Source organism: Lactuca virosa, chromosome 2 (genome assembly GCF_052849685.1).
Source record: "Lactuca virosa cultivar CGN04683 chromosome 2, Lactuca_virosa_CGN04683_v6, whole genome shotgun sequence".
NCBI classification, from domain to species: domain Eukaryota; kingdom Viridiplantae; phylum Streptophyta; class Magnoliopsida; order Asterales; family Asteraceae; genus Lactuca; species Lactuca virosa.
The window spans coordinates 43032677-43058630 of NC_136427.1; the positions used below are offsets into that span (position 1 = coordinate 43032677).

The 25954-nt window shown below is 36.5% G+C and overlaps 1 protein-coding gene across 1 annotated transcript; it reads left to right on the forward strand.

Annotated features, from left to right (window-relative positions):
* Positions 1 to 14099: 14099 nt before the first annotated feature.
* LOC145159072 (ammonium transporter 1 member 2-like) lies at positions 14100 to 16734 on the forward strand. The gene is made up of 2 exons (XM_079077971.1): positions 14100 to 14740; positions 15394 to 16734. Exons 1-2 carry the CDS (start codon positions 14233 to 14235, stop codon positions 16416 to 16418), a joined length of 1533 nt encoding a protein of 510 aa, XP_078934097.1. The 5' UTR covers positions 14100 to 14232; the 3' UTR covers positions 16419 to 16734.
* The last annotated feature ends 9220 nt before the right edge of the window (positions 16735 to 25954 follow it).

Genomic DNA, 25954 nt, shown 5'->3' on the forward strand with positions numbered 1-25954 from the left:
AATGCTCAAAACCCATCAGTGGTATCAGAGCCTAGGCTTGTTTTCAATTATACTTGATGCAAATTGCTGAAAAATGCTGAAAAAGTCGAATTTCGGGCATTCTGGGCACTGGACTCGCCGAGTCCACTGACGAAATCGCCGAGTCCATGAAGAAAATCATCCTACTCGGCGAGTAGGTTGATACACTTGATGAGTAGGAGCCCCTGACAGCATATCTTCGAGTTTTTTGGCTAGAAATGGACTAGGAACATTACCATAAGCTGTTTTTGAACCTATAATCCTGTTTTTGATGTGGTAATGTTCATACTAATCCAATTTCAAAGATAATTGTCAATAGATTTATGTTTTTTATTAGTTTAGTGATTAGGCTAATTACATGAAAAAGTTTGATTAAATAATCTTGTTCTTATGAGTTGCTTAGATTAATAGAACAGTTAATTGAGTATGTGTTTTCAATCCATTTTAATCTAAGAGTTGATTCTAAAATGTGTTTTTGTAACTTGTCCTCAAGTTATATGAAAAGTCACATTTAAGTTTCATAAAACTCATAAAAGTTGGTAATGGTTACAAAAATGAAGAGTCTTGTCCTCAGGTTATGGAGGTTCAAGAGTCACTTCATTAAGTAATAAAATGTGTAACCTTAATTAATTTCATAAATTACAAAATAAAGAAAAGTTACATTCTTTTATTAGTTTAAAGTCTTCCATAACTTGTCCTCAAGTTATGGAACTTGAAGAGTTTTTTAATTAAAACTACTTTAAACACATAAGTTATGGAATTAATTAGTTTTGAATAGTTTCAAAACTTGCCCTCAAGTTTTGGAATTTGAAAAGTTTTCTCTTATGAATACTTTAATTCCAAGTTAGCCCTTAGAATTTTAAAATTTAAAATTCAACCCTTATACTTTATAATATTATAAGTTAATAATATTTATATATATGTATAAGAGTAAAGTCAGTCTTACCGTTAGTAGGCCTCATTCACGAAGCCGGTCTATAAGAAGGGTATAAGGTTACTGCCTATAAAATGGCAGTTTAATGGGTGTCCACTCTCACCCACCGCTTCCTTGACTGGTGGAGGGTCGTTAGCCGAACGGGTAGGACAAGGACTATAATTCTCCCTTCATTAAAAGTATTAATGATAAATACTAAGTAACTAAACACTTATAAATTCTCAATCTTAGTTACTTAGGAAAATGTGAATAAGGTGCTAACCCATGAAATTACACTTTGCACTTTGCTTAAGTCGGTTAGTGGAGCGCGTGTGGTTTACCGGCACACTAGCTTGATTTAACAAGGTAGGCAAAGGGTAACTTAATGTTTATCATACTATCGATGGAGCGTGTGTGGTTAACCGGAACATCGATTGAGGGGTAAACACTTAAGGGTACCAAGTATGTTTGCATGGTTATTCACACCTTGTTTTGTGATCCTCGGCATCCCAGTCACAAAACCTGAAGGGCACACTCGAGATTGAAACATGCCATTGAACAGTTCAATGAATCTCAAAAGAATCTAGGAATTTCAAAACCAATTAAAACCTAATAATACATTTCGTTTATCTTGGTGGAAATTGGTGAATCGTCATTCACCTACCTTCAAATATTTTATAGCTTGGATTACGGCATCCCTCTTCCAAGTTATAAAAGTATTGTGTTGGGTCCTAGCCTTAATATTTCATATTGGGTGTTATATTAAGGACTTTAAATCAACTATCTTGAATATCTCCCAAAAGATGATCTTCCCAAATCTCTTGAAACAAGCTTTCCTAAATGAAGATGATGTCCCATGGAAATCATACTTCTTTCACCTCCTCCAATTATTCTCCCTAACCCACAAGTTCCTGAAAAGTTTAAGGTCACTCAAGCAAAGGTCTATATGTGATCCCATCTTGGAGATGTAGTCAGATATTGACAAGCCGGGAGAGTTGGGTGTCAAAGTCTTGAGAAAGTTAGTGACTCAACTATTTTCTAAGTCACATAGTGAGTTCCTTTGGGACTCCTATGAAACAGACTATGACAAGACCCTTAATGATCTTATCTATTTGCTAAGATCAACTTCCTAAAACTTTATGGACATTGACAATGATGACATTGGATATCCAGTAAAGCTCTCTCTTCCCAATGGAAAGGGATCGGCCATAGTCAACTCGGTTGACCAAATGCTAAAGAGAACGGCTAAGTCTGAGATAGTCCCATTATCAAGGGTCTATTGCCAAAGAAAGGGGCATTGGTTGTGAAGCTGCCAAATTTACCTAAGGATATTAAAGTCAATAAGTTTGACTCTACTTCGGGTAAAGTCCATTATCTAACTCTGCTAAGTTTCTATTCTGAGATTCTTGATACATGATGTGACTGGGTCACATGTTGATGTTTTAAGAATCAAAGAAAAAGTGAAGAAACTTAAAGAAAGAATATGCTGAATCTGATGGCATAGATGGATTTCTATCGCATAGTTTGAAGATCGGATTCTTGAGCTACTTCTTAAGAGTTATGATATATTGCTTAGGATTAGATAACAACAAAGTTTTCATGTGCTTTTGCATTGTAAGGATAGTTTTTCCGCAAAGTTTTTTTTAAAATAAAAGGAAAAATGATGATTTTATTTATTTATTTTAAAATATCCTTACAATGGCATTTGAGGAAAAAATTATTGCTTATATGATTCCATTAATAGCAAGAGTGGAAATATGAAATTGATTCTTTCATTTGTGATAATGTCTAAATTTACCAAATAAGGAAAGATCCTCATCACCCAAGTTTCAATTGGACCGAAACTTGGAATCTTGCAAGTTGTAGAGTATGATGGATGAGAATTTTTTCATCTTTGGAAAATTAAGACTAGTTCCTTATTCACATGTATATGTGAGTCAAGTGAAGGACTAAGGGATCGAGTACACATTCTTGTGCAATGGTCAAGTCCACCACAAAAGATCGTTAAGACTATTCGTCATTATTTACTAAAGTTTAGTAAATATGGTTACACTTACAAGCTTAAGTGTAATTCTGAAACATTGGAAAAGATCCAATGTATGGCAGAGCGAATAAGAAGAATCAAATTAGGCAGAAAGATAAAAGTTTCTCAAATCTGAAAAGATGGGAGAGTACTTTAGTATCAGTTTTTGTGATCATCTTAATGGTTAAGAAACCATGGCACAATTAGTTCTTTAAGGAAATCTTAGTGCATTCTTATGACTAAGAAGAGGAATCTTGAATTGTTAAAATGGTTAAATCAAGAAGATGAGTCATACTTCGTTCCAATACAAGTCTTAGAGTCATACTCCAAGATTGTAACTTGAGTGACATGTCTTAGAGAAGGTTTAAAACACATGTCAAATGTAAGAGTAAAAGTTTTCTACTCTTGTACATTTGAAATTGGTAAGTTGTGATGTTTTGGATAAAACAAAGACCAACTAAGGCCAATTGTGTGAAGTGTTTGTCTTGATTAGAATCCACACTATCTCTTGAATATCTGACAAGAAAGTCTTATATGTCAAGAGGACAGTGGCAGTCTTAAAGGTCTTGAAAGTCTCAAGAACTAATCAAGAATAAAACCTGAAGTTCTTCACTAGCACACGACTTGAGGTTTATAACCTATCGTGTTGACATATTCTGTGCCCATTCCAATTAAAGTTGGCTTTGCATATGAGTTCTTAGAGTTCTCAATTGGTTGCACAGCTACTTGGAAGCAATGGCAGGCCCTTGAGCTGCCAAATGGCAAGAATTTAAGATTGCACAAGTTTAATCCATATAAGTGTGGATTTGTCAGTAACCTTGTCTTGTGATTATGGTTTTGACAAAATTCATATGGATAGGAACTCATACACCATAAAATCTAAGTGTCATAAGGTTTCTCTCCGATTCATGAAAATGATGGTGAGGAAACACTTTCACTAAGTAGATTTTAGCTAGATAGCAATTGTGATATTTGCATTCTCAAAGTCGTTAGTGGAGCGTGTGTGGTTAACCAGCACACTAACATGGACTTGTGAGAAGTGGTAAAGGTCTAAACAATCGAGACTATAATTACGGCATCCCTTTTCATAGTTCTTAAAATTGTTTAGACACACCTGTGAGCTATCTAAGATAAGGTGTATGATATTGATAAAGTTTTATCAAAGCAATCTAGTATCAGAAATCTGAACTTTGGTAAGAAAGTCAATAAAGTATTGATTTATAGAAGTCCAGCTGATTTCTGATTACATGTCAAAGCTAGTAGGAGCATGAGTGTTATGCTAATAATCATCATGTTAGTGGGAGCATGATAATTATGATAAAGATTGCAAGTTAGCAATGTTAATTATAGAAAACAAAAGTTTCAATTTGTGAGGCTGCAGGGGTTGAAAAAGTTGTTTTGCTATAATTAAGGGAGAGGAAATTATACTTCATTTCAATTCTAAAAGCTTAGATTGAGATTTTAATCGTATTTAGTCAAGGATATATATATGAATTTCATGTTGGAATGACTCAACATAAGGAAATTCTATATATGGGTCCATTAATTGCGTTCTAAAATTCGATTATGATTACGACATCCCTTTTCATAATCTGAATTATGAGAACTTGGCAAATAGAAATGGAAATGTTATAGCAAAAGACTGGTTTAGTCTTTATGTGAGACATCATGACTCGTGTCCCATATGCTTCGGATATAGGATCGATTACATGTGCTATATTTATCCTTTCTAAAATTTTCCAAATGCCTGGGGCATTAAGAAGGGAAAAGGTCTAGAACTGGATATGACTAAAAGGATTAAGCAATTGTCGAGGACAATCTAAGGTTTACCAAAGATTGGTTGCTCAAGGACAGTTGGAAGTATAGTGTTAATTCTGGAAGGACCATATTGACATAATCTGTAAGGAGGCAACTCTTGTTCAGAAGTGATAGTCAAAATGAAATATGGAAATGTTTCAAAGTTGGAAATTATTCAATCTGTGTAAGATTAGGAAACTTAATGCAAGAAGGATGTTTCCAAGGAGTTGATCTCCTTGGAATGCTCTGTAATGGTTGTTGTCAAGTCTTTCTGACTCTGTGCATAATCATTACAGGATGATCAATGCATATAAGTTTAGAATCTAACAGATTTCAGTAAATGGCATGAATTTGGAATTCTTGCATTTGCAGTAAGGATTTGGGACTGTGAAAGAGGATCATTGGAGTTATGTTCAATTGATCTAATTCACAAAGTGAAGATCATAGACAAACATAGTATGCATACTTGGTGTATGGCATGACTAGTGTTTAGAAAACATAGTGTACATGCTTGGAGCATGGGACAACTATTGTTTTAAATTCAAGAATAAAGTTGATAGCTGAAACAGTATACAATGAATAATGTGTAATCATATGGTGATAAATAAAAGGTGTTTTATTTATGTTCATAGGTTTTGATACCATATTAGATTCTATTATTATTGTGTTTCATTTTGCATGTTTTGACTTCCAGAATAACTAGGTCGTTCTTCCTGATTGACTAAGTTATTCAAACTATCCATAGTCGGTCATATGTTGGAAGTAGATATGAATCAAGACTGTCATGGGTTGGCTTGTAGAGGTCTAAGATGTTGGACAAGGGGCTACAACACTCATGAGTGCTCATAAGTTCTGAGTATTGGATTCAACCCGCACTCATTGGAATCACTTCATGGATTTTATCACGAGTGATCATGAGACGATAATATCTTATATTCTTCAAACCTAGAGATATGAGTTGTTACTATGAGTTGGTTGTACATTGATTGCACGAAAAGGCATTCGGTAACTCGATGTTATAAAACGTGCCTTTGTGTATGATTCAACAAGTAGTAGAACAAGCCATATGAGTCGAAGTTTATCCATTCCTTTTACCTTCGGGATAAAAGCGATATCTGTGGGCCCCTCGATGATTTGATGATGACAAATGGAAGTGCTCGGCCGAGCCAGGACTGATTTGATTTGTTCAATTAGTCAGTCGTCATAAATCGGAAATCGGGAAACAACAAATGGACAGAGAGAATGATTATAATCCATGTCTCAGTCCATATGATATCTAGAATGGAGGAATATATGATCCCTTATCTAATGGACAAGTCATTGACAAAGGTTAGAGTTCATCTACAAGGTCAGAGTTCGACAGCGGCTTTTGAGAGCTACGATTGCCAGTTGGTTCCTGAAGTCATGCGCAATAATAGTTTTAGACTTATCCAAGTGGGAGACTGTTGGATTAGTGTCTAAGTCCATAACTATAATTGGTATGTACTTGACCCGACTCGGCATGGTCCATTTGGGTTGCATGGCATCGGAACATTTGGATAGACCGTTTATGAGGAAAAGACATTTTGTGACATATTAATATATTATAAGTTCTAATATATTAATATGAAATCATGTTATTTAATTAGTATTGATCAAGAATTAATTTGGACTTAATTTAGTGATCAAAAAGAGACTAATTAAATATATGGGGATTGATTGTGTAAATCATTCATTCTTATATATGTGGGCTTATGATCCAAGATTCCTTTATGTTGGATTTAACCATGTGGTGATCCATGGATACTCCATGGAGGTTAAAACCCATGGAGCATAAGGAATGGGTAAAGTCATGAGTTACATGGTGTAACCCTAATAGCCACACTATATAAGAACCCCTTTAGTTCAAGAAATGGGCACTAGTGATACATATTTTGAGGGCTAGCCGATTTGAACATGTATGTCTTCTTCTCATGGTTATTCCAAGAGTTCATGATGTTGTGTGAACCATTTGAGGTGTCACACTTGGGGCACTAGGCTCTCAAGTTTCATGGAGTCAAGCAACAACAACAAAGTATGTATTCTATCTGTTTTAGTATCCTAGTATCAATGTTTTGGTATGCTAGTTAGGATAATACCTTGGATAATCATATTTGCATGTATAATAGAGAAAACATAGATCCAAGGTATTTAGGGTTGCATGTACACTTAGGAGTGTTAGAATGCTCAAAACCCATCAGGTGTGACATCACATGATGGTTGTAGGCAGTTGAGTTCGGAGCTGTGATTTGGGAGTTGGATCTTGTCAGTCAATGCTACTTGTGAGGTGAGTCTTTTGACCACACTCATGGGTCGAAGGCACCAAGGCCGACCCATTAATTGATATGATATGTTTTGTAGTTGAATGTGAAATGATATGTTATTTGATTTTTGTATGGGTCTATGTGAAGACCATGGGGGAGCCCATGGCATGAGGATATAAGACCATGGGGGTAGCCCATGACCTTCCATTGAAAGACCATGGAGGGAGTCCATGGCAAATTGTATGTATATGTATGAGCATCACATTATGTGATTATATGACTTGTGTGATTGGGAAACTCACTAATCTTGTGTTTATAGTTTATTTGAATGTTTCAGGTTTCTCTATTAATAAGGGCAATTCTCCAGTGTTTCACAATTAGCTCTTTGTACCCAAAATTTTAGAGTAACATGGATATGTAATGGGATCGTTGTATTTTCTATGGTTGATGTTGTGAAATTAAAAGTTTAAATTTTTATGAAATTAGGCTGTTACAAATATGTTTGGGTTGATGGTTTTATTATATTTAAAAATGAAATTTTTGGTCTTAATTTTTGGAACATTTCAATAGACATGCACAAAAAGACCGATCGTGGACCGAAAAAAGACCGGTTCTGAAAAAGACTAGACCGAAAAAAGACTGGTCGGAGACCCGTCCGAAAAATCAGAACTGTTCTAAGACCGGTCCCAAAAAAGACCGAATCGTTTCGAGACCGACATAAGATCTGCTTGAGACCGAACCAAGACTAGTCTAAAAAGAGATTGGTAGCCAATTGCCAAAATTTATGAGTATATCAATTATGTTATGAAATATTAGTTTGTGAATGACTATTCGATTCCTCATTTCTCCCATAACTCTCTATCATTATTTATCATTAGTAACAACCATTTCAATGTGTTTTATGAGTGTAATAATGCACCATCATAATGTGCATTCATCTTTCATCTTATTTTGGTTATATAAATAGTGAGCCATATGTATTAGAAAGTTGATGATTTCATCACTTGTATTGGAATAAAAGTTCTCTCCACTCTCATGTCTTTCTTTACTCTATAATTTATCTTGTTATTTGATCATATTTTATAACTCGTTATCAACACGACTCTACCATAGAGTTCTAACTCCTTATCGCTCTTGTTATTTTTAGGTATGTATTTTTTATAAGTTCAGATGTACAATGACTACATATTATTTTATGAAATTTCTTAACTAACATTCCTTAACATACAAGTCTTTATTTTGATTAGTATTTTCACTATGGAAAACTATGCTATGCTAGAGAAAACTTTCTCTACTTTTCACGCCACTAACATGCTCCTACAACAGCAATATCGTGAGAGGTTAAAAAAAATATTCTTAATTAATCTCATGTCTTTTTGTGGCTAAACAGAACATTGAGTTATTGATTAAAAATCACCAATCAATCCCGACCGGTTCTAGTGCATTCCATGAAGTGAATGCAACATCATATAATTATAATAGTCATGGGTCTAACCGAGGTCGTGGAGGTTATCATAATTATCATAAAAATAACAAGATTACAAGTAACCACCAGAAGGTGGAAAATAACAAAAACCCACATCTTAATGATAAAAGTGGTCAAGGCAAAAAGAAAGTTGAAAATATTTGTCACGGATGTGGAATGACCGGTCATTGGTCTTGTACATGCCGCTCTCCAAAGCATTTTGTTGATTTTTATCAAGCTTTTCTAAAATCTAAAGAAAAATAAAATATCAAAACAAATTTTATTAAAAATGATTTTCACGAAGATCGACCATAAACGACACATTTGGATGTTGTCGATTTTCTTGTCTCCTAGAAGGGACAAGCGGTGTTATGGATGGTGATGGAAGAATAATGTGTAGTTTTGTTTCATGTCATTTATATGTTTTTATGTCATATTCATTTCATGAGAAATGATGTCATCACAATCTTATCAAAGTAATAAAATATGACTTTATTTTTCCAAATCGGATGTTTCTTATGTTTTATTATTTATTGAAGATAAATATGGATATTCGCAAAAAAAATGAGAAAGATATATGTCTTGCAGACAGTGCAAGAACACATAGCATTTTTAATAATAAAAAGTATTTTACTTACTTATCAATTAGAGAAGCAAATGTTAATACAATAACGGGTAATGCAAAAATGATTGAAGGCCCCGGAAGAGCGAATATAGTATTACCACAAGGGACAATAATTACAAATATGTTTTAAGGATATTCATTCTAATGGATATCATGTTGAAACAACTATTGATGGTAATAAAGATTATCTCAACATTACAAAAATGATATCGGGTAAAAAAAAGTCTTTTGGAAAAATTGCCCGTATTGTCCTCCGGGTTGTATTATACAAATATTAAAATGATTGAATCTCATGCTATTGAAAATAAAAGGTATGACAACAACTTCAAAGTTTGGCATGACCGGTTGGGCCATCCCGGATCAATTATGATGAGTATAATAATTGAAACTTCAAGTGGTCATTCCTTGAAAAAACAAAAGATTTTTCAAGCTAATGAATTGTCTTGTGATGCATGCTCTCAAGGAAAATTAATTTTTCATCCATCATTGAAACAAAGTTGGGTATGAAAGTGCTAGTTTCTTAAAAAGAATTCAAGGGGATATATGTATACCAATTCATCCACCATGTGGACCATTTAGATATTTTATGATTTTTAATAAACGCATCAACTAGATGGTCACGAGTGTGCTTGTTGTTCAGTCGTAATCTCGCTTTTGCAAGATTACTTGCACAAATAAACCGCCTAAGGGCACATTTCCCGATTACCCAAAACAGAAAATTCGACTTGGCAATGTTGGAGAATTTACATAACAAGCTTTTAATGAATATTTCATGTAAATTGGGATAACTATTGAACATATTGATACACATGTTCATATGCAAAATGGTCTAGCTAAGTCGTTAACCAAAAGCCTTCAATTAATTGCAAAACCATTAATAATGCATTATAAACTTCCTAAGGGCATGCAATTTTACATGCAACGTCACTTATACGCATCACACCAACTAGTTATCATACGTTCTCCCCTATTCAACTCGTTTGCGGTCAGGAACCAAATATTTCCCATCTAAGGATGTTTGGATGTACAATTTATGTACCCATTTCTCCACCTCACCGCACAAAAATGGGTCCTCAAATAAGAATGGGAATTTATGTTGGATATGAATTTTCATCTATGTTAAATTATTTAGAACCATTAACTGGAGATTTATTTACAGCTAGATTTAACGATTGTCATTTTGAGAATCGGTTTTTCCAACATTAGAGGGAGAAATAAAGAAGCTGGAAAATAAAATCTCTTTCAATGAATTATTACTCTCAGTTTTAGATCGTCATTAAAGTCAATGTGAACTTGAAAAAGATAATTCATTTACAAAATGAAGCATATCAGTTGCAAGATTTATTTACTGACCCTAAGTGAGTAACAAAGTCTCATGTACGAGTTGTAAATGCTCCAATTAGAATTGATATCTCAGAAGGAAAAAAATTGCATCTGCAATTGAATCTTAGGCACGCCTGAAGCGTGGAAAATCAGTTGGTCCCAAAGATAAAAATCCTCGAAAATGAAATGGGGCAAATATAATTGATGGCCCAAAAAGAGGAAACAAAATCTCTTGAAAAGATTAATGAAGCTCTAGAAGAGCCCAATGACATAACAAAAGAAACTAAGGTACCTCAAAATTATGAAAATGAAGAGATCTCAATAAATTATGTCATGACAAGAATAAGATGGAACCCAGATAAGACAGACGTCGACGATAATTTTTCATATCATGTTACGCGCGCGATTATAAAGAAAATGAGGATCTTGAACCTAAATCTATTGAGAAATGTAGGAATAGAAAATATTGGCCAAATTGGAAAGATGAAATAAATAAAGAGCTTAATTCTCTTACTCAACGAAAAGTTTTTGGACTTATAGTCCGTACACCAAAAGGAGTAAGACAAGTGGGACACAAATGGGTATTTGTGCGCAAAAGAAACGAGAAAAATGAAGTTGTAAGATATAAAGTAAGACTTGTTGCACAAGGTTTACCCAAAGGCCCGGAATTGATTATGAAGAAACATACTCTCCTGTGGTTGATGTAATTACATTCCCTTATCTAATAAATCCAGCATGAAATGAAAAACTGGAGATGCGTCTGATGGATGTAGTTACCGCCTATTTATATGGTTTACTTTACAATGGTATTTATATGAAAATCCCAGAAGGGTTTAAGGTGCCAGAAGCACAAACTTCTAATTTTCGAGAAGTATATCTAGTAAAATTAAATAAATCTTTGTATGGATTAAAACAATCTGGCTATATGTTGTCCAATTGTTTAAGTACATTTTTGTTGAAAAATGGCTACCAAAATGATCCAATAAGCCCATGTGTATTCATAAAAAGATCCGGATCAGAATTTACCATAATTGATGTTATTGTAGATGATTTGAACATAATTGGAACTCCTAGAAAATTGGAAAATGCCACTTCTTGAAAATTTTGAAATGCATGATCTTGTTAAGATGAAATTCTGTTTGGGTCTTCAAATTGAGCACACAAAAATGAAGTTTTTGTACATTAATATCTAGAAAAGGTGATTAAAAGGTTTTATATGAATATCCCACATCCATGAGTAACCCGAAGGTGGTAAGGCACTTAGATGCCAAAAAGGACCAATTTCAGCATCGTAAAAAACATGAGAATCTTTTTGTTCCCGAAGAACCATATCTTAGTGCTATTGGTGCACTAATATATATTATTATTAATACAAGAACTGATATATCTTTTGTCGTACACTTATTAGCAATGTATAGTTCTTGTCCAACAAGAAGACACTGGAATTGAGTCAAACACGTTCTTTGGTATCTTCGAGGTACAATGTATATGAATTTATACTAATCAAATTCATCAAATGCAAAGTTAATTGGTTATGCAGATGCTAGACATTTATCTGATCCACACAAAGCTCAAACTCAAACATGTTATTTATTTAATTATGGAGGCAAGAAAATTTCTTGACATTATGTTAAACAAAATTTAGTTGCTTCTTATTCTAACCATGTAGACATTATAGCCATCTATAAGGCAAGTCATGAATGTATTTGGTTAAGAAAGTTAACTCAACACATTCGCAAGAATTGTGGTCTAACTTCTAACAAGGATGTTTCAACCATACTATATGAAAATAATACGACTTGTATAGCTCCATTCAAGGAAAGATTTATCAAAAGGAGACAGAACCAAGCATATATCACCCAAGTTCTTTTTCACACATGATCTTCAAAAAGAGTGTGGCATCAACATCCAGAAAATTCAATCAAGTAACAACTTTCCCGATTTGTTCACTAAAGCGCTTCCTACATCCAAATTTGAAAACATGGTACAAAACATTGCTATGCGGCGCTTCAAGGAAATCAAGTGATGTGCTGATCAGGGGGACTTGGAAACATATTGTACTCTTTTCCTTAGCTATGTTTTTCCCACTGGGTTTTCTTAGCAAGGTTTTTAACAAGGCAATTGTTTCTAATATCTATTATTAATCATGTACTCTTTTTCCTTAATAAAGGGTTTTTCCTATGAGGTTTTACCTATTAAGGTTTTAACAAGGCATGATACAATCGTCATTCAAGGGGGAGTGATATGAAATATTAGTTTGTGAATGACCATTGGATTCCCCATTTCTCCCTTAACACTCTATCATTATTTAGCATTAGTAACAACCATTTCAATGTGTTTTATGAGTGTAATAATGCACCATCATAGTGTGCATTCATCTTTCATCTTATTTTGGTTGTATAAATAGTGAGCCATATGTATTAGAAAGTTGATGATTTCAACACAAATATTGGAATAAAAGTTGTCTCCACTCTCATGTTTTTCTTGACTATAATTTATCTTGTTATTTGATCATATATCCTAAAATTTTTTGTGTTAATTATATAATTTTTAATCATACGTTATCTAACTTCTTTCTTTTTTTCTTTATTAAACTTAAGTGTATCAATTTATTAAATCTTAATCTATCATTTTTTTAATAACATATTTGTTAGCAGAAAAACTGGAAACCAAAACCAAAACCAAAAAAACCAAAAAAAAAAAAAAATCGAAACGGGACCTAAAAAAAAGCACATAAAGACCACGAGGCCGATACCAAAGATCGGACTGAAAAAAGACCGTTCCGAAAAATTAGACTGTTTCCAAAGATCAGTATGAGACCGCTAATGTGCATCTCTACACATCAAGACATGGCATGGTGTTGTGACCAGACTAAAAATAACGACCGGTCCGAAAAAACCAAACTTTTCTAAGACTTACCCCAAAAAGATTAAATCGTTTTGAGACTGACCCAGACCGGTCTGGAACCGACAATGTGCATCTCTACACGGCAACACACGACATGGTGTCGTCTTTATTTTCATCAACATGAAAACGAGTCGATTAAAACACTACAAACATGACACGCCACAAAAAACGATAAGATACTACATTATTAATTTATTTAAGGGGAATTATTCACATAGCCTCCTAATTACCTGGTCCACCCCCCGCATGGTATTTTGTCCTTTTGTTGTCATTTTTTTTCGTTTTTTTGTGAAATTATGTGTTCGTATCATTCATGTTTTTTTTTATTTTTTTATTTTTTTATTCATTAGGACTATCAATTTGTTATTTTTTCGTTAAGACTATGTTAATGTTATTTTTTTTTATCATTCAGACTATTTATATGTTATTTTTTCGTTCATACTATCTTTAAATTATTTTTTCCTTTTGGACTTTTAAGACACAATATAAATCGTATTTTTTACCGAACAAGAATACAAATTCAAATTTTAATTTTATTTCAATTACATTTCATACCGTTTATTTTTGCCTTATCATGTGATTGATTTTCGCGTTATCGTGTCATTGATTTTCGCCCTACCTTTAAGTAAAACAATTCTTAAAGTAATATAGTTAAATATATTAAATTATTATTATATTGTTCCTTTAAATCTTTTACCGTTCAATTTGAGTTGTAATCAAACACTACTAAATTAAAGTCCACATTATTTGTTTTCCAATTGGTGATCACGGAGCGTTGACCTCAGTACTCCTTACAGATCAAGATTTCATCTCTCGCTCTATAAAACCCTAAATCACTAATCACTTCGCTTCCATCAAACACCACTCCCTTCTGTCACCATGACTTCCCTCCCCACCTGCTCCGCCGCAGAACTAACCCCACTCCTCGGCCTTGCTGCCAACGCCACTGCTGCAGCCGACTACATCTGCACCCGCTTCACCGCCACCTCGGACAAATTCACCAACACCACATACGCCATTGACAACACCTATCTCCTCTTTTCCGCCTACCTAGTGTTCGCCATGCAACTTGGATTTGCCATGCTCTGCGCAGGTTCCGTCAGGGCCAAGAACACCATGAACATCATGCTCACGAACGTCTTGGACGCCGCTGCTGGAGGTCTTTCTTATTACATCTTCGGATTTGCTTTTGCCTTCGGTGGACCCTCCAATGGTTTCATTGGCAAACACTATTTTGGGCTGAAGTCGATCCCATCAGCGGTTTACGACTACAGTTTCTTTCTTTACCAGTGGGCATTTGCCATAGCTGCTGCGGGTATCACCAGTGGTTCCATTGCAGAGAGAACTCAGTTTGTGGCTTACCTGATTTACTCTTCGTTCTTGACAGGTCTCCTTCACTGCTTATCTTTTGTTAATTATCTTTGAAATTATCTATTACAAAAACTCAGTTTGTGGCTTACCTGATACAACTGTATATTTAATCTCATAATTTTCTTCTCTTTCCATTAATTTAGTTATTTAATAATGTCTGTTTTATATTAACACAAATTGAAACAGAAACAAATATATGGACCACATTCAATAAAGTTCTATATCTTAGGTCAGCAGTACAACTAGTCATTTATATATTTATACATATATATTTAATATATTCCAAATTTTAACATTATAATTTTATATATGATTATTTTTCTTAATAGAAGTTAAAAGTTAATTAGGAACGATGTTTTTTTAAGATTTGGTTTATCGATTCTAATTAGATCGATCATGTTAATTAAGAACATGCATCTTGCTGGTTTCACGTTTAATTTGAACCCCTTTCTTTAACCACAACTTGAACAACTACTATTCAAAATTGTATAATTGCTGTTTCTTTTTCTTTTTTAATTTTAATGGTGTTTAATTTGTTGTTGATTATGTCAAAAAAGTCGGTTGATTATGCCTAAAAAGTCCAAATTCACCGTTTAATTAATTATTTAGTCTCTCAATTCCCTACGAATTCACCAGCTATTTCTAACAAGTTGATTTAAATCGTTACAGGTTTTGTGTATCCGATAGTGTCACATTGGGTGTGGTCTAGTGATGGTTGGGCCAGTGCCACACGGACAAGTGGCAGTCTTCTCTTTGGATCAGGAGCCATCGACTTTGCTGGCTCTGGTGTGGTCCACATGGTGGGTGGGATCGCTGGTCTTTGGGGTGCGTTAATCGAAGGTCCACGAATTGGGAGATTTGATCGTTCTGGTAGGTCCGTAGCCTTACGTGGACACAGTGCCTCACTTGTAGTGTTGGGCACCTTCCTTCTATGGTTCGGTTGGTATGGTTTCAATCCTGGTTCTTTCTTGACAATCTCAAAATCTTATGGTACTTCGAATAGTTATTATGGTCAATGGAGCGCTGTTGGAAGAACAGCTGTCACCACAACATTGGCTGGATGCACTGCAGCGCTAACTACTTTGTTTGGGAAACGACTACTAGTTGGCCATTGGAATGTGACCGATGTATGTAATGGTTTGCTAGGAGGTTTTGCAGCTATTACTTCCGGTTGTGCAGTGGTTGAGCCATGGGCTGCAGTCGTATGCGGCTTTGTTGCAGCTTGGGTTCTAATAGGATGTAACGTACTCGCAGAAAAGTTTAAGTACGATGACCCACTAGAGGCAGCACAATTGCATGGTGGTTGTGGGTCATGGGGTCTATTATTCACAGGGTTGTTTGCGAAGAAACAGTATGTTCACGAGGTGTATGCAACTGGACGACCTTATGGGCTTTTAATGGGCGGTGGTGGAAAGTTACTAGCGGCTCAGATCATCCAAATACTGGTAATCATTGGATGGGTGAGTGTGACTATGGCCCCACTCTTTTATGCATTGAAAAAACTCAACTTGTTGAGGGTGTCAACAGAAGATGAAATGCAAGGAATGGATATGACTAGACATGGAGGATTTGCGTATGCTTATCATGATGAAGATGCTAGTGTTCATACACCAATAGGGTTTATGATGAGAAAGGTTGAACCAGCAAGTGCAAGTCCATCACCAGTTCACAACACAACAAGCATGGTTGTGTAGCTCAACCATCTCCTCCTCTATTAGGGTTTTATGTTGTCAGGGATAGGATAGAATCAGAAACTTCAACAATGGAAAAAATTGGCTTTCACTAGTTTATTATCATAAACGGGGTTCGTGAAGTAAGTTGGTTATCAATGAACCCGACAAAAATCTTATGGTGTTTAAGTAACAACCGATGATTTTCATTTTGAATATGAAAATATTTGTATGTTGGTCTTATTATGTTATTGTGTTTCTACTTCCTTGCGTTAACTGTGATATTTGACACAGTATTAATTTGATGATAAAATGTAACTAATATGAATGTTTTATTTAATATAGCGTTAATGTTGTTTGTTGGCAGCCAACTAATTAACCCCGATATCGACTTTGATAAGTGTCAAAATTTCATTTACTCAAAAACTCTTTGTTGGATATCAACATTGGTGGTAGAAGATTTACTTGGATGAAAAAGGATGGGTCTAAACTAAGCAAATTGGATAGGTTCTTAATCTCTAACAGATTTGATGCTATGTGGCCTAACTCAAGTGTTATCGCTTTACCCAAGCTTCACTCTGATCATTGCCCTTTGCTTCTTGATACCAACTGTCAAGACTTTGGCCCGTCCCAATTTAGATTCTTTAACTCATGGTTATTAGACCCGGAGTTGGAGAATATCGTCTCTAGAGTGTGGGCTCAAAATGGTGATGGTCTTAATGTTTTTTCTGAGATTGAGAGACTTTCTCGAAAGCTAAGATTAGTCAAAGCTGAATTGAATAAGTGGAAGGCTTAAAAAAGAGAGAAAAACGAAATTGAGGTTGATCATCTTAAAAAACATGTTGTGGCTATTGATGTGCTGATTGAAGCGGGGACTGTTGATGATAATGCCTTAAAGGAGCGAGAGGATAGTATTGCTAAAATACAAGAGATTGAAACTTTACGAATTTACGATCTCAAACAAAAATCAAGATGCAAGTGGTTAATTGATGGCGATGAAAACTCAAGTTTCTTTCACGGCATTATCAACGCTAATCTTAAGGGGTCTCGTATAAATGGCTTGAAGATTAATGGTTCTTGGGTTACTAACCCGAATTTGATAAAAAATGAAAATTTTGTCTTCTTCAAGAAAAAGTTCGAAGTGCCGATTCATAACAGGCCTGTGTTTCATAGTAACAAATTTAGTAGGTTATCTGATGACCATAACGATTTTCTTGTCCGTCCGTTTTCAATGGAAGAGGTTAAACTTGCGGTTTCGAATTGTGGTAATGAAAAAGCCCCGGACCCTGATGGATTCACTTTTGCTTTTATAAAAAAGTTCTGGAATGTTATTAGTCCGGACATTTTTAAAGGTGTGAAATATTTTGAGGAGCATGCTATTATCAATCCCGGAAGCAATGCCCCCTTCATTACATTGGTGCCGAAAGTTAAAGACCCCCTTAGTATTGGTGATTATAGGCCGATAAACCTCATCGGTTCCATTTATAAAATTATCTCTAAAGTTCTTGCTGATCGGCTTAAGAATGTTATCAACACTGTCATTAGTCAAGAACAATCGGCTTATGTTCAAGATAGGAACATTCTTGATGGTCCACTTGCCGTTAATGAAGTCATCACTTGGGCTAGAAAGAGGAAAAAAAATGTTTATCTTCAGTTGATTTTGATAAGGCTTATGACTGCATTAGTTGGGAGATTTTAGACAACATTCTTCATCTCATGGGGTTTGATAATAGGTGGATTAAATGGATTTTTGCTTGTTTAAACTCGGCTAAAGTTTATGTCCTTGTTAATGGCAATGCTACTAAGGAGTTCAAGCTTCATACGGGAGTTAGACAAGGAGATCCTCTATCCTCTTTCCTGTTTATCATTGCTGCCGAAGCTTTAAAGATTGTTATATCAGAGGCCATGGAAAAAGGAATATATAAAGGGGTAACTCTTCCGAACAGTGGACCCACCATCTCTCTTTTTCAATATGTGGATGATGTTATTTTTTTGGGAGAGTGGTAAAAGGAGAATGCTTCTAATCCTTTGAGGATTCTCAGGTGTTTTTATCTTGCCTCTGGCCTCAAAGTTAATCTTTCAAAAAACAAGGTTTATGGGATTGGTGTTAGTAACACTCAAATTGGTGATATGGCCAATTGGTTAAATTGTAGTGTTGGTGAATTACCTTTCATCTACCTTGGTACTCCGATTGGATCTAGTATGAGCTGAAAATCAAATTGGATGTCCTCAATCGATAAATTTAACAATAAGCTCTCAAAATGGAAAGCTCGAAATCTTTCCTTTGGGGGTAGGCTTGTCCTTTGCAAGGCGGTTCTCGGTACCATGGGTTCATACTTGTTCTCAGTTTTTAAAGCCCCAACTAGTGTTATTAATCGTCTTGAGAGTATCAGGTGTAGGTTTTTTTGGGGTGGTTCTTCCGATAAAAATAAAATTCCTTGGGTTGCCTGGAAGAAAGTTCTTAACTCGAGGGACAATGGTGGCTTAGGCATTGGTAGTCTCAGAGCGTTCAACTATGCCTTACTAGCTAAGTGGTGGTGGCGGTTTAGAAATGATAATACAGGAATATGGCGCGATGTCATTATGTCATTACATGGGACTGGTGGTGGGATTGGTCGCACCAGAGTTGTTGCTAGAAAAGGAGGGACTTAGGGTGTCATCAGCAATAGGGGCGGAGAGAGTAGGGGGCTAGTGGGTGTTTTGCCCCCTAACTCCATTGGTATTAGTGTATTATCAATTAAAGCCCACCGTCAATTATATTTCATCTCCTTTGGTATGCATTTAATTGTAATTAATGTTGGTGGATACTAATATTTTGTTATACATTATTCATTATTTATTATTTAATTTTTTCAGAAAACACCAAACATATAACTATACTAGTAACATTGCAGTATGTATTATTACTTTCCTTATTACAATTTTTTTTATGATATGACTATAAACTCACGTAAAGTATAAACATATATCTCATTCAAATGGTTTATTATATATATATATATATATATATATATATATATATATATATATATATATATATTACGATGTACGTCTTAGCCCCCGCTAATCTAAAATTCTAACTCCGCCCCTGATCAACCATCTTCACTTGTACCTAATGCGTAATCAGGTCGACATTAACGATTTATTTGTTTTTCAGGATAACAAATGGAAGTGGATTGAAGACAATGAAGGATGTTTTACTGTGGCGTCGTGTAGGAAAACTATTGATAACCATCTTTTGATATGCCTTGAGGACAATACTCCTTGGAACAAAATCTTGCCCGGTAAAGTTAATATATTTGTATGGAGATCTGTTCTTCAAAGGCTGCCTACTCGTAGTAATCTTGAGAAAATTGGGGTATTTATTGGCTCGCATTTATGTCCCCTTTGCAACATTTTGTTATAGACAGAGTCCCATCTCTTTCTGAATTGTTTAGTCGCTAGGGAGGTGCGTGCTGCCATCAACAATTGGTGGAATCAGGTTTTGGTGGATAGCAGCTCTCTCCATGACCTCTTCGGTTGTGTGTCCAGGTACCCCTGGGTGCATAAGCAAGGTTGTATCGGTTGTGCTTTCTGCTTTTTCTTGGATTATCTGGACTTACAGTGTGTAATAAAATATTTAATGGCAAGGTTATGAGTTGTCGTATGTTGGCTAGCGAGGTGAAGATGTTGGCCTTCGAATGGATTAAATACCGATCTAGAAAAGGTTATTTCTTTAACTGGGTCGATTGGTGTCTTAACCCTTCACGAGAATGTATCAAACTCATGTAATTCTAGCTTCTTACTAGCTTGTTTTCTATAAAATTCTTGCTATTAAAAAAAAAACTCTTTAATTTAACCATTATTTTAATTACTCGCCATTGTTATTTATTATAGCGTACGTCACTTGTGATGTGATATAAAAATAGCTTCAGACTACAATTCCCAATTTAACGAGCAATGCCTATTTCGACCAATCCATCACAAGACTGTCCGAGTTGGTAACTCTAAAAAATCTTCATGAAGCCATCCCTAAAATCGTCGGTTAATAATCTAACATCCTCCATCTTGATTTGTTGTTGATATGCTTCCATTTGTCCACGTATTTATTCACGAACATATGCTTCGATTTGTTCAACATGGTCCATCATCACATTCAAGACAACAAGATTTATGACAAGAGGAACGTTAATTTTTCAAAATACAAAGACTGATATTAAATCGGATAATATTAAATCACTACTAGAAAACAAGGTGTTTTCCAACAGAAAAATAGCTACGGAAAATTTTCGTAGATAATTACCTACGGAATAGCGACGGAAATGAATTCGTAGGTATTCTGTAGGTACATACCTACGGAATAGCCACAGATTAGAGACGGAAGTAAAATCCGTAGGTAATTAGCTACGGAATAGCTACAGACTAGCAACGGAGGAAAGCAAGGCGCAATTCTGCGCCTTAACCACCATACTAATGACTCCGTGTTGGCGAAGGCCCGGCCTTGGCTCCAAACTGGACATGACCAAATTCTAGCCAGGCCATGCTTGGCGTTAGTTTGACCTCTCTTTTTTGACATTCCCGCTGAGGGATACGTTAACACTCGAAGTATAACAGTTTCCGACCATCGCTGGTACTATCAGTGTCGCACCTGGTCCAACTACTAGGTTCCTAAAAACCCAAAGGCAAGGCTACCCAGCCTAAAAATCCCTCTGCGTCACATACTGACCAGTGAATGCTACGACACCCCGTAGTCTTACAACACTCCCTCACCGGCTAGTGAATGCTACGACACCCCGTAGTCGTACAACACTCCCTCACTTGCCATGGACTCATCCCACGGTCTTTCCCGAACTTATATCCATGGAAAGGTGGTGAGAAGCCCTACTCTTCTAACAACACACCATAGCCTTAAAACTTCCCAAATAAAAACCCAAAAATCCATAAAAGACTGAGTTATCAAATTACAATTATACCCTTGGGCTCTAAAGCACAACCCGAAATCTTTTATCACACAACCTACCTTATCCATATCCAAAAGGGCCTAAACCTTTCTCCTTTAAGGCCTCAAAACCTTCTCATACCTGGATTACGGCCCACGAGCCTTAGATCACATAACGATCCGAAACAGGATGTTACACCGACGCAGGGCGCACTTGATGAGTACGTCGGGCGTAGGTCATTTAATATGGATCGCGGATTCCTTCGAGTACACAGGGCATACGTAATAGGTATACAGATCGATCTCATGCAGGTCCCAAACCCTAATTTTTAGGGTTTGGACCTTATTTAAACACCTTAAGACCCTCAAGCCCTCTTCATAACCAGCCTACACTCTCCCTCTTTCTGTCATTTTGAAACCCCCACCTTTTAGAGCTTTTTTTGGACCTTTATGTGTTCTTGGAGCATTGTGGAAGAAGGAGAAGCACACCATTGAGGATTGTTGGACTTAGAGCTTGTAGATCCATAGTTTCCTTTACTGTTGCAAGCTTTTGGAGGTTTAAAGTTCTCACCTTGATGGTTCATTTGGTAGATGTTGTTTGTGGGTGAATCCTTATGTGTTTTGGTCCCATAACTTTGTTTCTTGTGAGTATGAGCTACTACAGAACACGTGAGCATCATTTCTAGCCATTTTTGAGGTTGTTAATTCATAAAAATCGGATCTTGAGGGTTATAGTCCACCCATGCATGAGTTGTTAGTCATTTTGTGAAGATATGAACCTAGGGTTTGGTTTTGGGCTCTCTATTAAGCCATGCAAATGCTTAAAGTTGTCGAATTTATCAGTTTAGACATTCCCAAGATTAAGATCTATGAGTTGGTGTAACATCTCGACTCCCATGTATAATATTAATTATTTTATATTCATTTTGTTAGGGAAACTCGACGAGTTGGAGGCCCCAACTCGCCGAGTAGAGATGGAGAGGTCCGCGTGATTTTTAAAGTCTACTCGATGAGTTGGAGGACCCCAACTCGACGAGTAAGAGTTGGGTAAGAAAACCCTAATTTTCAGGGTTTGTGTCCTATTTAAAGGACCTTAAGCCTTCATTTCCGCCTCCCTTATCACCCTAACACTCTGTGAGAAACCCTAATCTAGCTATAACCTTGTGTGAGAGAAGAGAGGCTGAGCTTGTGTGTTCTAGTGCACTTTTAGAAGGAGGTTGGAGAGCATCAAGGCTTGGAATGAGGAGGGACTTTTGGATCCAGTGTTCTTCAGTGTTAGCTTCTGTTTGGAGGTAAAAATCTACCACCTTGTTCATTTATTTTGCTAGATCTCTTTCTACGGAGTTTTAGGGCTTTCTCACATCCATCTTTTGGGTATTGAGTCATTTGAGCATGACATGAGGTTGAAACATCAGATCTGGACTGAATGAGGTCCCATGAGTCCAAAGATCCAAGCTTTATCAAGATAGAGACAAGCTTTTATGCATTAGGCCCCATATAGAGCTTATTATGGCATTTTGAGCCCTAGATGCCATGCATGGACGTAAAGCTTGCAACTTTATGTGGTTTTTCAGCCTTGGGAGGCTAGATCTAGAGTTTGGGACATTATTTCTGCTTAAAATCGTCAAAATGAGAGTTGGTCTAGAGAGACTCGACAAGTGCATGAGCCAACTCGACGAGTCAGCAAGGGTTTCCCCGATAGTATGAACGCGCTATAACTCGGCGAGCTGGTGAGACAACTCGACGAGTTAAGTTGGAGTTTTCCCTATTTTCTGAGGATAGGGGGAGCTTGACGAGTCACATAGGTGCACTCGCCGAGTTCGGTCAACATGGACTGTTAGCTCAAGTGTTGACTTCCGTTAACTTTTAGGGTTTGGTTAATTGTGGACTTTAGAGACCATGGAGGGGTAAAATGGTCTTTTCACCCTTTTCAAGATCTAGTAGAGGAGTTAGCATAGCATCTCGAGTGGTTATTACAAATTGCTTATTAGAGATAATTATGTTATGTAGGCGGAGTCTAGAGTATTCATGGGGTACTAGATCTACTTGCTTACTTACGAGGCGAGTCTTGTCACTCTACTTAACTGAGTGGAAATACTGTGTGATCAGAGGGTCTTGCCTGAGTTATTGACCGGAGGGTCTTATGTGCTTATACTGAGTTATGTGATATATTATGCATTTTGTCTTTGTGATTTATGATGTATATTATTCTGTGCCTTATTGAGTTATATATGACCGGAGCGTCCAAACCCAGCTGTGAGACCGGAGGGTCCTCACTGAGATACAATACCGGAGGGTCCAACCCGAGCTGAGAGACCGGAGGGTCCTCACTGAGACACATGACTGGAGGGTCCTTATTGAGATACAACCATGAGAGGCTAATTATTTGTGTGTGGTATTTTGGGGAACTCACTAAGCTTTGTGCTTATAGTGTTGTGTGATATGTGTTTTAGGTACTTCTCAGGATCGCGGGAAGGCACCGGCTTGATTGTACACACTTGTTGCAGATTATGTTGTGGATTCTGGGATATTATCAGTTGTTTTGGTGACTCGTGTTTGAAATTTGATACATTGTGGTTTTGAGAACATGTGACACTGAGTTTTTATGTGATTTAAAGGTGGGTTGCACCTAATTCTACATCGTCTTGGAAGGAGAACGAAACATTTCCTTATAAGGGGTGTGGATACCTTCCTTGTCACAACGCGTTTTAAAGTCGTGAGGGCAGCAGATCCCATAAGAACTCTGCAATTAAGCATGCCCGGACGAGAGCAATCCAGGGATGGGTGACCCCCTGGGAAGTTTTCGTGACGGGAGCCCAAAGCGGACAATTATTGTGATACATGCCAAAGGGGGATGTTACAAATGGTATCAGAGCCGGGGCACGGGTCGATGTGTTCGACGGGGACGTCGAAACCTATAATGGGGGGTGAAGGTGGGTTGCACCTGATCCCACATCGGCTTGGAAGCATAACGAAACATTTCCTTATAAGGGGTGTGGATGCTTTCCTTGTCACAGCGCGTTTTAAAGCCGTGAGGGAAGCAAATCCCATAAGAACTCTACAGTTAAGCGTGCCCGGACGAGAGCAATCCAGGGATGGGTGACCCCTGGGAAGTTTTTGTGCCGGGAGCCTAAAGTGGACAATATTGTGATACGTGTCAAAGGGGGATGTTATAGTTGGACATATGGTCTTTAAGAATTAAGAGCTTAATGGTGATTTTTGGGCAACAGATGAGTACGCCAAGCGTACCCTCTTGCTACGCAAGACGTAACGGGCTTAGCCCAAGTCCCCTTTCTATTGAAGCCTAGTACACAAGACGTAATAGGGAGTACGCATTACGCATTGCGTACTCCCAGAAGTCCATTTGGGCCATCTTTAGGCCTTGGGTCATTATGGCTTTTAGGCCATGATTAGTTTGGTTAAGTATGAGAAGTGTAAAATGGTCTTTTACCCTTAGTAATATGGAATATGATTCAGACCATTGATTATGGGTTATTACATTAATTATTAATTAGGGTTGATTTTAGATATATTCAGTGTGAGGAGTTATGGTAGAAACAGTTCGAGTGTGTGATTTGTTTATCCTCACATTGAGGTGAGTCTCCTCATTGTACTCGTGGGTCGAAGGTGAAGGTTTGTATCGATCGAAAACACTTCCAGTATGATAAGCAATATGATAAACAAGAACAAACTAAACTAAGAAAATAAAGAACAGAAAAAGTAAAGAATGCGAAGAATTCTCCAAATTATCTTTCACCAAGAAAGGGTTTGTTTTCACAAAGAAAACAGGTTGTCACAAAGACGGTCATCAAGACATTTTTGTTAGGGTGTCACCCTAATGTTGAATATATACTAATCTATAGAAGTATATCCCATTATTGAAGGGATTGTATCTAATCTATACTAAGAACCGATCCTCATCACAAAGATATCGGATCTCCTATCTATTCTATACATATCTGTATCATTACCTAATATATAAAGATTACATTAGATTATATAAGTATACGCTGATGCTGATAAGAGTTGAGGCGCTGACGCTCCTGGTGTTGTTGACACTGGCGTTGGTGCTGGTGGTCAGCATGTAATGTGTTTGACTCATCAGATCCTAAGGTGTGAGCTTACAATCCCCCCTATCTGATGATGTCAAAACTAATCTTTAATAGATTCTTCAGCTTGTGCTCCCCCTGGGAGTAAGAACTTTCTTTCTTGTGCTTTTGAAACCATTTCCCCTTGAGAAGGTGTATGACTCTTCCCCATTTTGGTCATCAACAACAGAGACAGTAAGAGTAGCGGAAACAATCAGCGTATCATGAGTTGCAGCGGAATGATAGATGATAATGAGATGATAGAATGTTGATATCAGCTCCCCCTCAGATAAATATTCTTCTTCATTCAGGAGTGTCTGCTATTCAATGAATGATCAAGTGACAACACAGCAGAACTAAACGTTTCTCCCCCTCCCTCCTTTTGACAACATCAATAAACATTGCCTTCCTTTTTTGATTTTTTTAAGGAGACAGCAAGTAACCTGAAATAAAAAGAAAAACATAAAATAAAGTTATATGATAAGATAGGTGTATCACAATATTGTGTTGTTGCAATAGTAGATCATTTACACAGAATTGGAAAGTCACATTAG

What these genes read in the sequence shown, in the direction of transcription:
- LOC145159072 (XM_079077971.1), top strand. Translation starts at nt 14,233, where the DNA reads ATGACTTCCCTCCCCACCTGCTCCGCCGCAGAACTAACCCCACTCCTC. An exon ending in TTACTCTTCGTTCTTGACAG is followed by an intron (nt 14,741 to 15,393) that starts GTCTCCTTCACT and finishes AAATCGTTACAG; the next exon opens with GTTTTGTGTATCCGATAGTG.